Source organism: Zeugodacus cucurbitae, chromosome 3, assembly GCF_028554725.1.
Source record: "Zeugodacus cucurbitae isolate PBARC_wt_2022May chromosome 3, idZeuCucr1.2, whole genome shotgun sequence".
In the NCBI taxonomy this organism is placed as follows: Eukaryota; Metazoa; Arthropoda; class Insecta; order Diptera; family Tephritidae; genus Zeugodacus; species Zeugodacus cucurbitae.
The window spans coordinates 51,871,542-51,885,087 of NC_071668.1; the positions used below are offsets into that span (position 1 = coordinate 51,871,542).

At 32.0% G+C, this 13,546-nt stretch overlaps 1 protein-coding gene across 3 annotated transcripts; it reads left to right on the forward strand.

The window, feature by feature from the left end:
- Window positions 1-9,184: 9,184 nt before the first annotated feature.
- On the forward strand, window positions 9,185-12,685 carry LOC105217083 (uncharacterized). 3 transcript variants are annotated; one of them, XM_054227288.1, is made up of 6 exons: window positions 9,185-9,325; window positions 9,400-9,487; window positions 11,531-11,836; window positions 11,922-12,034; window positions 12,090-12,428; window positions 12,491-12,685. In XM_054227288.1, the coding sequence occupies exons 2-6, from the start codon at window positions 9,427-9,429 to the stop codon at window positions 12,575-12,577; spliced, it is 906 nt and encodes a 301-aa protein (XP_054083263.1). In that variant the 5' UTR covers window positions 9,185-9,325; window positions 9,400-9,426; the 3' UTR covers window positions 12,578-12,685. The 3 variants fall into 3 exon arrangements, with proteins under 3 accessions (XP_054083263.1, XP_054083262.1, XP_054083264.1); XM_054227287.1 differs by having other exon boundaries at window positions 9,278-9,487; XM_054227289.1 differs by having other exon boundaries at window positions 9,280-9,487; window positions 12,117-12,428.
- The last annotated feature ends 861 nt before the right edge of the window (window positions 12,686-13,546 follow it).

A 13,546-nucleotide genomic window follows, 5' to 3' on the forward strand; every position in this document is an offset into this window, starting at 1 on the left:
TGAATACTTTGTTTTTAATATTTTTTGTCTCAATAAAACAAAATTTTATTAAAAAAACTAATTTCAATAAATATAAATAAATCCCTTTAAGAAGTGAAATGTCAATGTGGAGCATAATTAAAAATGATTAATAATTAAAAATAAATAAACCAAAAAATAATAAATTAATTAAAATAAAATTAGATATAATAAAATAAAATAAAAATAAATTAAAATAATAAAAATTATTTTAACTAAAAATAGATTTGTTTCAAAAAATATAATCAAATTAATTTAATGGGACGAACTAAAATATCATAATATGAAATAAAATTGAATAAATAAAGTAGTTCTTAAAAAACTCTTTAAAATAAAATGAAATAATAAAATATATAATAAATAATAAATTTAAAGATTATAAAACGAATAAAAATAAAAACTTTAATTTAAAGAAAAATTATATAAAAAAGAAAAAAATAACTAGAATATTAATAAGAATAACAAATGAATTATCATGAAACGAAACTAAATAATGGGCCTAATCATTGAATCCGCAGCGAATTCGATTTCGATTTTCGATCAAAATTTTTTATGCAATCAATCATTCCATAGATAAACTGCTTTACCACAAAGTGAGAACGTAAAATTGTTTTACCGTTATCGACAAATGCGACAAATTTGATGATTGCTTCGTTCAAAAAATTTTAAAACTGATCTTCTCATCGAGTGAACTTAAATTTACTTAAATGAATGTCCCATCCTCTGTTTTAGATATGCGTTCTATGTGTTTGTTATTTTTTTGTTTTAAACATTAAAATTAGTTTCACACTATAAATAACCCATATTATATACACGTGATGCCTTACACATTTTCTTTCATCCAGTTTTTTTCGAATTTGTGGATTCAATGATTTCGTAATTAGCGATATCTATTAGCCGTGGAATGTATTTTTTCGAATCGGTAAGTGCGTTCAATGTGATCGTAAATTTTATTTTCGATAATATATGTTTCAATGATTTCGTCGTAAAATTTTTGGATCGTATCGAACCATTTTTCCATCGAAACGCATTCAATGATCAGGTCCAATATTCACGTATTATGCTTAGTTTTGACAAGAATATTTTAATCCGATATAAAAAAAAATCTATATGAATAAATAATATATTTTATGTAAAAAATATTCCAGCTGGGGTCTAATTTTTATTAATATATAATAATTTATAAATGAACTATTTTGTGTTGAGGCAAGTCGCAAGGTATATAATTAACCCAACAGGCAAATATATATGTATGGCTAACCGCGCAATCGCTTTAATTTCCAATAGATATTTTCATTTGGAGCGGAAAAAATGTGTTAAAATTTATTGTTATTATATTTAGTGCCTAAACTAATGTCTCTTCTTATGTGTCTTAACCAATTTTCTATTTTTAGTAGAAAAAATGCTTTTTGGTATATAGTTCACCATTTGAGAATATACTATAATTGGTATTTACTGTTTGCAAATTTTTCGGATTCTGTGAAATATTTGTAAAATATATTCTATTAGGACTAAATACCGCTCGCAGAATTTTTGAAATGTTTTTTTTTTATGAAAATTAATTATTAATCTTTAGAAAGTATCTCTTTTTATGTTTTCGAGTTTTCATCTTAGTCAAATATAAGGTGTTGAGTTTGCGCGGGTCAATATTTTGAGAGTAGAACTTCTTAAGATGTTGCTGATATGATATTCAGGCAATTGAGAATAGAAGTCCTTAGAGTAAAATCTTAAAAGTGATCCCTAAGCTTATATGTTAATTCTTTCAATTCCATTAATATATTACAGAGTGGATTATTAACTAAATATTCGGTCTAAATTCAATATATCCGAATCACATAGAGTGTCTTTTTGTCTAGACTTCTAGCTGGAAATATAAATTACTTTATACTTCATTTAACAAACACATGCATACACACCACACTTCACAAAAATACATATGTACATTTACCGAAATCAATTAAAATTCGAAAAGTCTTAAATGGAATGCAAGCATACTTTGTCAATGAAAATTTGTGCTGTGAAATATGGATCTGCGGATGAATTATTGTAGCATATGTGTAATTAATTTTATGATTAACAAAAAGAATATACTATATAAAGAAAATCATTATAAAGATCACAATATTTTGTGGTGGTATAGAACAAAAATAAAAGTAACGTAGAAATTACGAAGTGAAAGAAGCGTGTTATTATTGTTGTTTTATTGCATAGCACTGCATATACATACATACATACATACATATATACAAACAAAATTTTAAAACGTAGCAAAAATGCGAAAAATTTGAAAATACAATTGAAACAGTTTTAGTCGATTAGCAGATGGTACAAAGAACAGAACAAAAACTAAAACAAATACAAGTCAATGGCAAAATCCAGCAATATTTTATTAAATATAAAAATAACAAAATGTTGAGTGCAAGCGCTGTAGAAAATGACAGTTAAGAGCCACATATTCATTCAACAATATTATATTAAATATACTATATGTAGTTATGCAATTGAAGAAAATAAATTATTTGTTAAGAAAGTAAACTGTAGACTCACTAGCGAATTATATAGCGTATCATATCAGTAACAAATAACTATATACATACATAAAATATTATTAATAAATCAATTTGGCGAGTTCTTTGAAAAAAAGTATATATGTATATTTAACATAAAACCAAAAATTTTTCGGTTGATCGATTGATTTAAAAAGAGTAAAAGCTTAATTTTTTTTTGGAAATCTATATGTATTTTGCGAATATTACAATATATTAGTTATAAAATTGAATTTTTTTAGTTTAAAATTTTCTTAAAAAATGTATTGGGTATACATACAGTATCCGACAAAATTATGTATACGCTATGAATGTAAACAACAAAATGATTATATATTTTAAGCAGTGAAATTTATAGCTTTGATTGTTTTTCTATTTTGCTTATGGATATATTGCATTAAAAAAATTTGAACTATTTGTTGCAAAACACGCGATCATCTGAAAAAAAGGCAAATATTTAACAACGACAAAAGAGGGGGGTATCCCCCATGTATTATAAGGTTAGCTTATAAATAGAGCTTCAATATTTAGTGTTGGCATTTTTAGCGTTAATTACAGCCAAAATACTTTCAGAAATGCTGTCTACCAAGTTCAGAAAAAGTGATTCTGGTATGTTTCCTTCAATCTATTGAAAATGTCTCATTTATTGGGATGACAATAAATCGGTCGAGCTTATCATTTAAATATTGCTATAAATGCTTAATAAGATTTAATTCAGAGGCTTGGGCAGGCCATAGTAAGATCTCCGTCGATTTTTGATTGAAACATTCTTCCATATCCAACTTGTGTGTTTGGGCTCATTATCCTGCTGGTATATAAAGACTTGGAAGATGTAAATTTTTTGTGCTGAGGGCTCTAAATTTGTACTCAGCATCACTCCGTAGGACTCTCCCGTCATTTGCCTTCGATTAATACCAGTTTTTCCTATTTAAATGGCAAATATTGCCGCGGTATACATACTCTTGTTGTGTGTAAATCTTCAAGAAGTCTTCATTCTGCAAGCGAAACAAAAGCTAACGGTAAATATCTTGCCATTATTATTTGGTAGCTAATAGTATCTACCAATTTTTTGTATTTGCAATTATTTTTTTGCTGAACTCTTGGTAGAAATATTCAAATAATAGTAAAAAATGTGGTGGGTTATCCATTTCATTTTGTAGGATACTGTATATTGTTCGAATAAAAATTTGAATGCTAAAAATTTTGGTTATTTCTAATTTTTACATTGAATACTTTAATTTAAAAGAGTGAGTTAGTAATTTCTATCATTCAAAGTTTTTATTTACATTTGCAATTCTTGGGACATAATATTAGAAATACTACATTTTAAAGCAAAGAATTTAATTTTGTATTGTTTTCGAAATTTCATTAATTAAATTTTATCAAATTTTTATTTTAAATTTGTAGTGGCTTAAAAAATATATTTATTTGTTTATTGATTGAAAAGTTTAATTTTAATGAAATATTTTTTCGTAATATATATTATTTAAAATAGATATAAATATATTAATAAAGGGTCTTTCAATAAGGAAGCATACACTTTTATTGTACTTATCATAATTGCTTATTTTTTATAGAAAAAAAATATTCTCATCACAGATATCTCGGTATTGTTTTAAGAAAACTTTTTAATTTCTTCTGTGTAAGGGCTTATTGTGCTCATTACTTTCAAGTTTTTTTTTAACAACTTTGACATATTTACAAATAAATATAAATTATTGGCTGCGAGTTCTGTTGCAGTCAGAGATGGCAAAAATGTATTACTCGATTAAATGAATAATTGAGAGAAAAAAAAATTAATTTAAATTAATTGCAAGGTATTCGGCTTATCGGCCGTTTCGATTACTTTTGTTTTCAATGTTAAAATAATGAAATAACTAAATATCAAAATGTTTTATTGATAATAGCCGCATCTAAAATAATTCATCGATTTAGCTTTTCTGAAGCTACTGCCTCTACCTTCGAAAATAGACGTTCTGCGGATACTAATGTGCCAATCAAGTGCGACTATTTGTGGGAAAGCAGATAAAGTTTATGATAATCAGTTTTCATTTCTTTCCAAGTCTCGTCAATGTTTCGTTTCAGGTCTAAACTATGGCAATTCAAATAAAATCTTAGCTCGTCTTGATGAAATACCCTCTTTTTTATGAACTAATCTTTTGCTATGAATTAATGATTTATGAAGTGTCATTTTCCAAAGATTCATTTGTCTTAGTGTTCGCCACTTACCTGTACTGTTCTAGCTTCTTATGGTCTTCATAAAGCGACTATTTCGATTATCCCCTTTGTCCTTTGACGTGTTCATTGGCGGAAAGTCGGGGAAATTTAATAAAACTTTACTTGCGTATAAAATTAACTTGATGAAACGTTCAATCATTTAGAATGTTGAGTAGCATCTTGAGTTGACATCTAGAATAAATTTGTCGATTTTACGTTCGTTACGTTTAAGCCTGGCGCTTAAACCAAGTTACAATACTTCTGCATCTGTATATATAATTATTAGTAATTAATCTATTAATGATTCGATTAATCAGAACAGGAAATTCGGTTCATTTAAATCGCTTTCTGAAAAAATTACTCGATTAATGCTAATCATTTGATTAATATTGACATCCCTAGTTGCAGTTATTGGCGCTCCCTCTAACTGTCGAAATCAACAAAGTTGAATCACACCTAAACAAGACAGATAACTAAATAATATGTTTAAAAGCCTGATTTGCATCTGAAATTTGAGTTGATTGTAGCAATCTTTTCATTGTTCGACCACTCTACGTCACTAAATGTCAAAGACTCACTGGTATTTCTAACCAGAAAACAGAAAAAGTTCGCCAAAAATAGCACAAATGTGAAAATTTAAATTACTTTTTTTATCAAAACTGTCTCGAACATCACTTTTGAAAGACCCTTTAAGACTACAAACTGAAAATTAAATAATATTAAGTGGGCAATGGAGTCCAATGCATGGTCCAATAATATAATTTAAATACTTAGTATAACAATATGTATAAGAAATGTGTTGCTGTAGTTTAGTTTTATATGATAGCGAAGTAAATAGTGATAAATTGAGATACATATATACATAAATATACATATATGTATATATTAAATATGATTTTGAAAATCCATTTCAAAATCAGCAGTGAATGAGTAGCTTAAGCAAGTCAGTTGAAGTAGCATATATTGCACCATATAAGTATACACAACTGATGTATCTAAGTACATAATATGCTTTTATAAGCAAGTATATACAAGAATATATATGTATAATATTACATATGCAAGTGTATAAATTACAAATGAGTTGGGAGCATAAATAACAATTAAATTGCCTTAAAACTAAAAGAAATATCTATAACTATTTTATAAAGAGAACTGCGACACATTCATAAAAGAAATGCACATATGCATATAGCATAACATAATGCAACACCCTGTATGTATAACTAAGCGCTGCTGCATTTGGCCAAATCCAATTCAAGTAGATCCAATAATACACTGATAAACCTAAAAACAATTGAGTCCAAGGCAAATTGCAATTTGATGACAAAAATATATAACTGAAAGTGAAGGGACAAGAAAAGATTCGTCTAAGTCGTTTTAATAAATGTGATTTTAAAAATAAAACCTAAATTATGGAATATAGAGAAATACATGCATACAAATGAAACTGATGAATTGTATGTATATGTAAACGGATGTGCATTTTTGTATTGACGTTTATTAAACAAAAATAAAAACAAAAACAAATATTATATAAATGTTTATGAAACTGTACTTTAAGTGCTCTCACGTCGGCTGCAAAGAGAGTAAGAGAGAAAGCGAAATGGAGTTTTAGTTTACACACACATATATATTTAGCCGATCCTAGCAAATCTGCAAATATAATGCAATAAATATTTAAGAGAAATGCAATAAAAAGAGTGAAGAAAATTGAATTAAATTTTTTCAATTTAATAAGGTGCAGACATATCAAAATGTGGTGAGTATTGTCGGTTGCAACAAGAAACAAGTAAAGAAGGGCTAAGTTCGGGTGTAACCTCTTTTATACTCTTGCAATTTATTTATTTAACTTTATTAGTATAACACAAAATTTGACCCACATATTCGTCATATATATTGTATAAAGTCCATTGAAAGTTGGAAACCATAATATTAGGTTAGAAGCACCGAGGTCCTCATGTTCGATTAATGGGGCCTTGAAAACTTATGGTCCGATTTCGGCGATTTTTAAAATGGGGCTGCCACACTATTAACATAGTATTTATGCAAAGTTCTGCATCGATATCTTCACTAGTGCTTACTTTATCTATTGTAAAGTTCACGATTCATATCGTCTTCAAAGTTCTGGTATATAGGAAGTAGGCGTGGTTGTGAAGCGATTTGGCCCATTTTCACAACTTATCATTGGGATGTAAGGAAACTATTACAAACAAAGTTTCATTGAAATCGGTCGAGTAGTTCCTGAGATATGGTTTTTGACCCATAAGTGGGCGATGCCACGCCCATTTTCATTTTGTAAAAAAATCTGAGTGCAGCTTCCATCTGCCATTTTTTAAGTGAAATTTAGTGTTTCTGGCGTTTTTTGTTACTGAGTTAACTCACTTTTAGTAATTTTCAACCTAACCTTTGTATTGGAGGTGGGCGTGGTTATTATCCGATTTCAACTAATTTCATGGTGTGCGGTGGGGTACGTAAGAGAACTAACTGCAGAAAGTTTGGTTTATATAGCTTTATTGGTTTGCGATATATATACAAATAACAGATTTGGGGGCGGGGCCACGCCCACTTTCCCAAAAAAATTACATCCAAATATGCCCCTTCCTCGTGCGATCCTCTGTTCCAAATTTTACTTTTATAACTTTATTTATGGCTTAGTTATGACACTTTTTGTGTTTTCGGTTTTCGCCATTTTGTGGGCGTGGCAGTGGTCCGATTTTGCCCATTTTCGAAAGCAACCCTCTCACGGTCCCAAGGAACGTGTGTTCCAAGTTTCATCAAGATATCTCAATATTTACTCAAGTTATCCGTTGCACGGACGGACGGACGGACGGACAGACATTCGGATTATGACTCGTCTCGTCACCCTGACCATTTTGATATATATAACCCTATATCTAACTCGCTTAGTTTTATGACTTACAAACAACCGTTATGTGAACAAAACTATAATACTCTCTTAGCAACTTTTGTTGCGAGAGTATAAAAATGCAATTCGAAGAAAATAACTAAGAGATAGAGTTAAATTAGAGCTCGAGAGAGATTTTGTAAGTATTTAAGATACATTTATATACATATGATATGTGTTAAAAAAATAACAGAGATTTTAAAATTTCCAATTCTCCATATATATATATGTATATTTCCAATAATAAAGGGAATCTTAAAGGTCCGCCGATTTGCAAATATGGATGAAAGAGCAAAAGGCTATCTCAAAAATCGGGTTCGAGAAGTATTTTGACCATTGAGGGAAATGCTGGCATAAATGCATAATATTGAATGGGGACTATTTCGAATGGATTATTAATGTAGACGAATGAATAAAAATTGTTGTCAAAAAACAAAAATTCCTGTTATTTTTTGAACATTGAAAGCGTTTCGACCATGACGAAGTCTACAATTCCCCATAACGCCTTTGACATTGAAATAGCTTGTGTAGCGTTTATCTACAACTCTGTTTAGGGAAAGGTAAGTTAATTGTCAACGAAGTCATGTAACAGTAGGCTCAAGAAACTTGTTACTTCGAAATGTTGAAAATGTTGTGCGTCATTAGTTCCGCAAGGCTTTTCGAACTCATTCTCTCATCTAAAAGGTTTGACTCCGAGGACCTATTCACCGAAAGTAAGTTCATGAAGGTGTTAATGGTCTCACTATGAATGTTCTTCATATGATTTCATTGAAATAGTCATTCATAAACATTCTTGCCAACAGGTGCTACATTGGACTGAGTAGGCAATTGAAAAGTAAAGTCATCTCTCGACGTACCAAAAGCAAACTTTATAAGCCGCTCATTATTCCCGTCTTGCTTCATAGTTCAGAAGAGTGGACGATGTCGACATTCAAAGAGACGACACTAGGACTTTTATAAGAAAGGTTTTGAGAATGATTTATGGTTCATTTATCATTGCTAAAGGCGAATACCGCTGGTTAGGTCATGTTGTCCGAATGGAAAGCACTCCAGTTTTGGAAGATAGAAAACTTTCAAAATTCGCTGGAAAGACCAGGTGGAAAGCGACCTCATTTCGCTTGGTATATGAACCAAACATGATTAGTAAGATATTCAATTTGTACTTGGTCTAAGTTTTGACCGGTTTTGAACTATTTTTATGATAAATTATATATCAGTATATGTATACATATATAGATATCTCTGAATTCCTCTATACACTTTTGGTACATAGATATATACTATAGTAAATAAAAAGTTAAATAGTCCCTAATAATAAGCTGTTAAGATGAATAGCGGAATAATAGCAATTTCATTGATATTGTTAACCAACACATCTCCATGATGATACTTCGAAAGTTCGTAATGATAAAACTCCAGTGATTGTGAAATGGTAAAAGCTTTCGCTCTAGCGGGAAAAGCGATCCCACTCAATTCTCCACCACAAAAGTTTCCCTTGCATTGGTGCTTATCAGTATGAAATTGGCTCAATCGATAAGCGATATTTCTTGCTCATAAAAAATTAGGTCTATTGTGTTTTTATATATGCCAGCGAAGTATACAACAAATAGAAGCCAAAGGAGACAGAGTGCTAAAGGTAGAGAGATCTCAGAAATTTTATTGAAAACATTTTGTACAAATTTAGTTAGACAATTTTCTATGAAAATATAGAAAGGCGTTTACTTTAAATGGGGAATAATGGCGGAGCAACAGCGTAAAACTGTCAGCGATCAGCTTTTGCGAGCGCAATTGGAAGTTGGTGAGTGGCTAATCGTTTATTGACTTTGGAATTATTTAAACATATTTATATACATATGTATGTACAAATGTACATACTAAAATACGCAGAGTGAGTAATTGATGAAATGTGTGAAACGGAGCGATACTTCAAAAAATACTATGGAATAATTAAGAGAATTATTTATTTTTGGAAAATGTCAGCGTAAACAATTGTGGAAGATCGAAGATTATTATATTTTGCGATTCGCAACTTTTTTGTTCATATATAATTTTTTGTTGTAACTATGTTGATAAATATCTCATATATGTTTCAAGGAGCAAGTCTTTTGCCTTTCGTCTAAACATTATGGAACTAGGGCGCTTGGGAGTACCTTTCACAACTTACTTTCGCTCTATTACCTCTTCAAATGACAATCCATCATTCTCTTTGAAGATACGCCATGGTTATTATGAACTGTGAATCCGACATAAGTCGTCGAATATCTGATGCAACGAAAACACCTACCCTCAACTTTGTCTCAAAGAGACCTGGAAGCTTTGGTAATAAGTAATGATTTTTCAATAAGAGTTGTACAAAAGTTTTTTTTAAACAAAAACGGTTTTGGATATCAATGAAATTCTTATTCCTGTGAAAGTACGTTCGATGCCATTATGTATGGAACTCGATTGCTTTTGCATGTCCACCACGGGCACGTTTGCACAGTCCAATTCAGGCCAAAAATATTAGGTTATCATTGTGTGGTAGCGATTCCCATTCACAGATGATATTTCGGATCATTTTCAAGTTATTACTCAGTCCAATTCACGAACGTATTACGATTCTGGTGGTCAAGCGTCTTGAGTTCTTGCGTCAATTTGATCTTGCAAGGATGTCGGCCAAGATCTTTTTTTCTCGGTACTACGGGCACTTCTTTGTCGCACTGGCACGGGAACATTTTGTACTGTGCCAGTGGATTCAAATTCACTAGACGCTCAATTGTTGTTCTGACAGGACGATTATGACGATCTTAAATTGGACGTAGCGCTCTTATAGTTGAGGCCACTGACTGCGAATTTCGGTAATAAATTTTAATAATTTTGTCTCGTTGTTGGATCGTATATCTTCCCATAATGAAATGGCGAACCCTACTGAAGAGAAATGTCAAAAGATCGGAAAAAAATTTGGCATCGCTTGCTGTCCCTCTCGGTCTACTTTCATAAAGTCCTATTGTAAACCACAGCACTGCTGTATGGCTTCTTTTTGAAGAATACATATAAGAAATTGTGCTGCGTCGCACGAGGTCTTAAATGTATCCATTAAACCTTCAATATTCTTACAATAAACCAATTTGTCTTCATAGGCAAGTTTTTTTAAGTTCTTAGTTTTTAAGCCTTGATCCAAGTAAGTCCACTGCGTTTTTGGGAAGATTCAAGTCTATTGTAATCTTTTCGAACTACTGTCATCTTCAAACTCAAAACTTTACTTGTCAGCCTGTTCAGGTACAACACCATCTTCGTAAGAACTTGGAGTGTCTTCCAAGGTATCAGAGTCTTTGGACCCATTCCACGAGGAATGGGACAAATAGCTGATTTCATATTTGTGTATGAAATTGACAGAATTTTACACTACACGAACAAAAGTAACGGTCAGCACTAGTGTTCTTTTGCCCGCGCCATACAATTGGAATTTCATATCGGAAAACATTTTTCTTGCACACAAACCAAATTTGGAAGGTCTTCGATACATCGTTCGCAGGCTTTGTGAGGTGCCCAGACTTTATGCTGATTACTAAGTTTTAAGCCAAAATATGCAAAGTATACTTTTTCACAAATAAAATAGAAGGTAGACAATATTGTACTACATATATTGCACCAAGATCCATATATTTTCAACACGAAAAAATACTTCTTGGAAGACAATCCCCGATCCATAAGTCTAATCGTACTAAAAATTTCGAGTTTCGAAAAGTTGGAAGCAACAATTAATAATTACATCGAATTTCGGATATAGATCCATTAAAAAATATTCCTTTAAAACCATTAGTTTGCTGATAAATTATTATTCCCTATTTCTCTATTTTAGTAACCGCTCAAAATGCACGTCTACAAGAAGAGAATAATTTACTGCGTCAAAAACTCTCACGTCTCAGCGGTGATAGTCGCTCAGCAGCGGCCATTAATGTGGAAGCAAAAATTAACGCTTTGCGTCTCGAAGATGAACGTGATCAAATGTATGATAATTTGGAGAGATTGAAAAGAAAATACAACAAATTGCATGCTGCATATCTGGAGAAGGTGCAGCGTTGCAAAGCACTGGAGGATACTTTCAAGCGACAAAAGACGCTGTCCGGTTTGGTGATGAAATCAGCGCTAAGTCAACGCGCTCAAGGTAAGTGGGGTATATGAATAACATATTTTGCCTCACCCATAAAAAGCATGCAAAAAAATAATTGAAGCAATTATAAACCCCACAGTGTTGGCTGATAAGACGCAAACGGAAAATCTGGAAAAACAGGTGACCAAACTGCAGACGGCGTTGGACGAGGCCTATGACATAATTGATGAACTTGAATTTGAACTAGAAAGTGTATGTATTTCGCTTTTCTTCACGCTGTAGACAACTTTTAACACGTTATTTTAAGGCTGTATTGTTGTCTTTTTTATTGCAGATCGACTATATGGAGCAGGAAATGTTACATATGCGCAACGAGTTAACTGTCTTGAAGTCCAAACAAAAAGAATATACGAGTGCGACAACAAGCTCTATACCGACAACGGAACTGGATGAATCCTTACCGGCTTATACGGCAGATATCCCAGATGGACCAGGATGCAGATATTCCAGTGGTCCAGCAAGACGAATATCAAGAAATGTACGCAGTATGTTAATTCGTCCCAACGCCTCCTCTTCTTCCAACGAGTCTTTGCCCAATGACGACGCAGACAACGAAACACTTGAACGAGCTGCCATGACACACGACGTAAGTACAAACATTTGTATATCTCTCAAAATTTCTCTCTAAAGAAAATTACTTTGTCACAGTTGCTTGAAAATGCGGCAGCTGAAAGCAATCAATTGCGACGGGAGCTCTTAAAATGTCGTCTACAGAACAGATGCCGGCCAAAGTGAGACACAATTCTACTGATTTTCAATTGTTTTTGTTGTGATGTACATATGCAAATATTTATTCGATTCCGTAAAATAAGAAGAAAAATAAATTGAATATGCATTTGGTGACACCATCCTTTTTAGGATCAGGGTGACGAGTAGATTTGAAATCCGGATGTCTGCCCGCCTGTGTAAGCTGTAACTTGAGTAAAAATTAAGATATCTTGACGAAACTCAGAAGAAACTCGGAAGAAGACGACGATATGGGTTTCGGTCTCTTCGACTAAACAGTTCAACACTAACGTGAACATCGGACCATTGCCACGCCCACAAAATGGCGCAAACCAAAAACACATAAAGTGTCATAACTAAGCCATAAACGAAGCTATAAAAGTAAAATTTGGAATAAAGGATCGTACGTAGCGTGGCCCCGCCCACAAATAGGTTTTTTGTATATCTCTCGCAAACCAATTTAGCCATATAAACCAAACTTTCTGCAGTCGGTTCTCTTACGTACCCCACCACACACCATGAAAATAGTTGAAATCGGATAATAACCACGCCCACCTGCCATACAAAGGTTAGGTTGAAAATTACTAAAAGTGCGTTAACTCACTAACGAAAAACGTCAGAAACACTAAATTTCACAGAAATAATAACAGAAGAAAATGGGCCTGGCATCGCCCACTTATGGGTCAAAAACCATATCTCAGGAACTACTCGACAGATTTCAATGAAATTCGGTATATAATATTTTCTTGGCACCCTGATAACACGGATAAAAAAATGGGCGAAATCGGTTCACAACCACGACTACTTTCCTTAAAACTCAATTTTGACTTCCATCTGATTCCTTCACTTTATAAGATATACATTAGAAACCAATGAAGAAAGCGAAATAAAAGTTTTCATAAATACTGTATATGACCGTGGCATTACTTGTGAAAAAAATTGTCAAAATCCGACCATGACTTTTCAAGGCTCCGGATA

Bases quoted from the DNA above. Each gene is read 5' to 3' on its own strand.
- LOC105217083 (XM_054227288.1), top strand. From the start codon at position 9,427: ATGGCGGAGCAACAGCGTAAAACTGTCAGCGATCAGCTTTTGCGAGCG. The intron at 11,837-11,921 runs GTAAGTGGGGTA...TAAACCCCACAG, and splicing joins GCTAAGTCAACGCGCTCAAG to TGTTGGCTGATAAGACGCAA. The intron at 12,429-12,490 runs GTAAGTACAAAC...ACTTTGTCACAG, and splicing joins GAGCTGCCATGACACACGAC to TTGCTTGAAAATGCGGCAGC.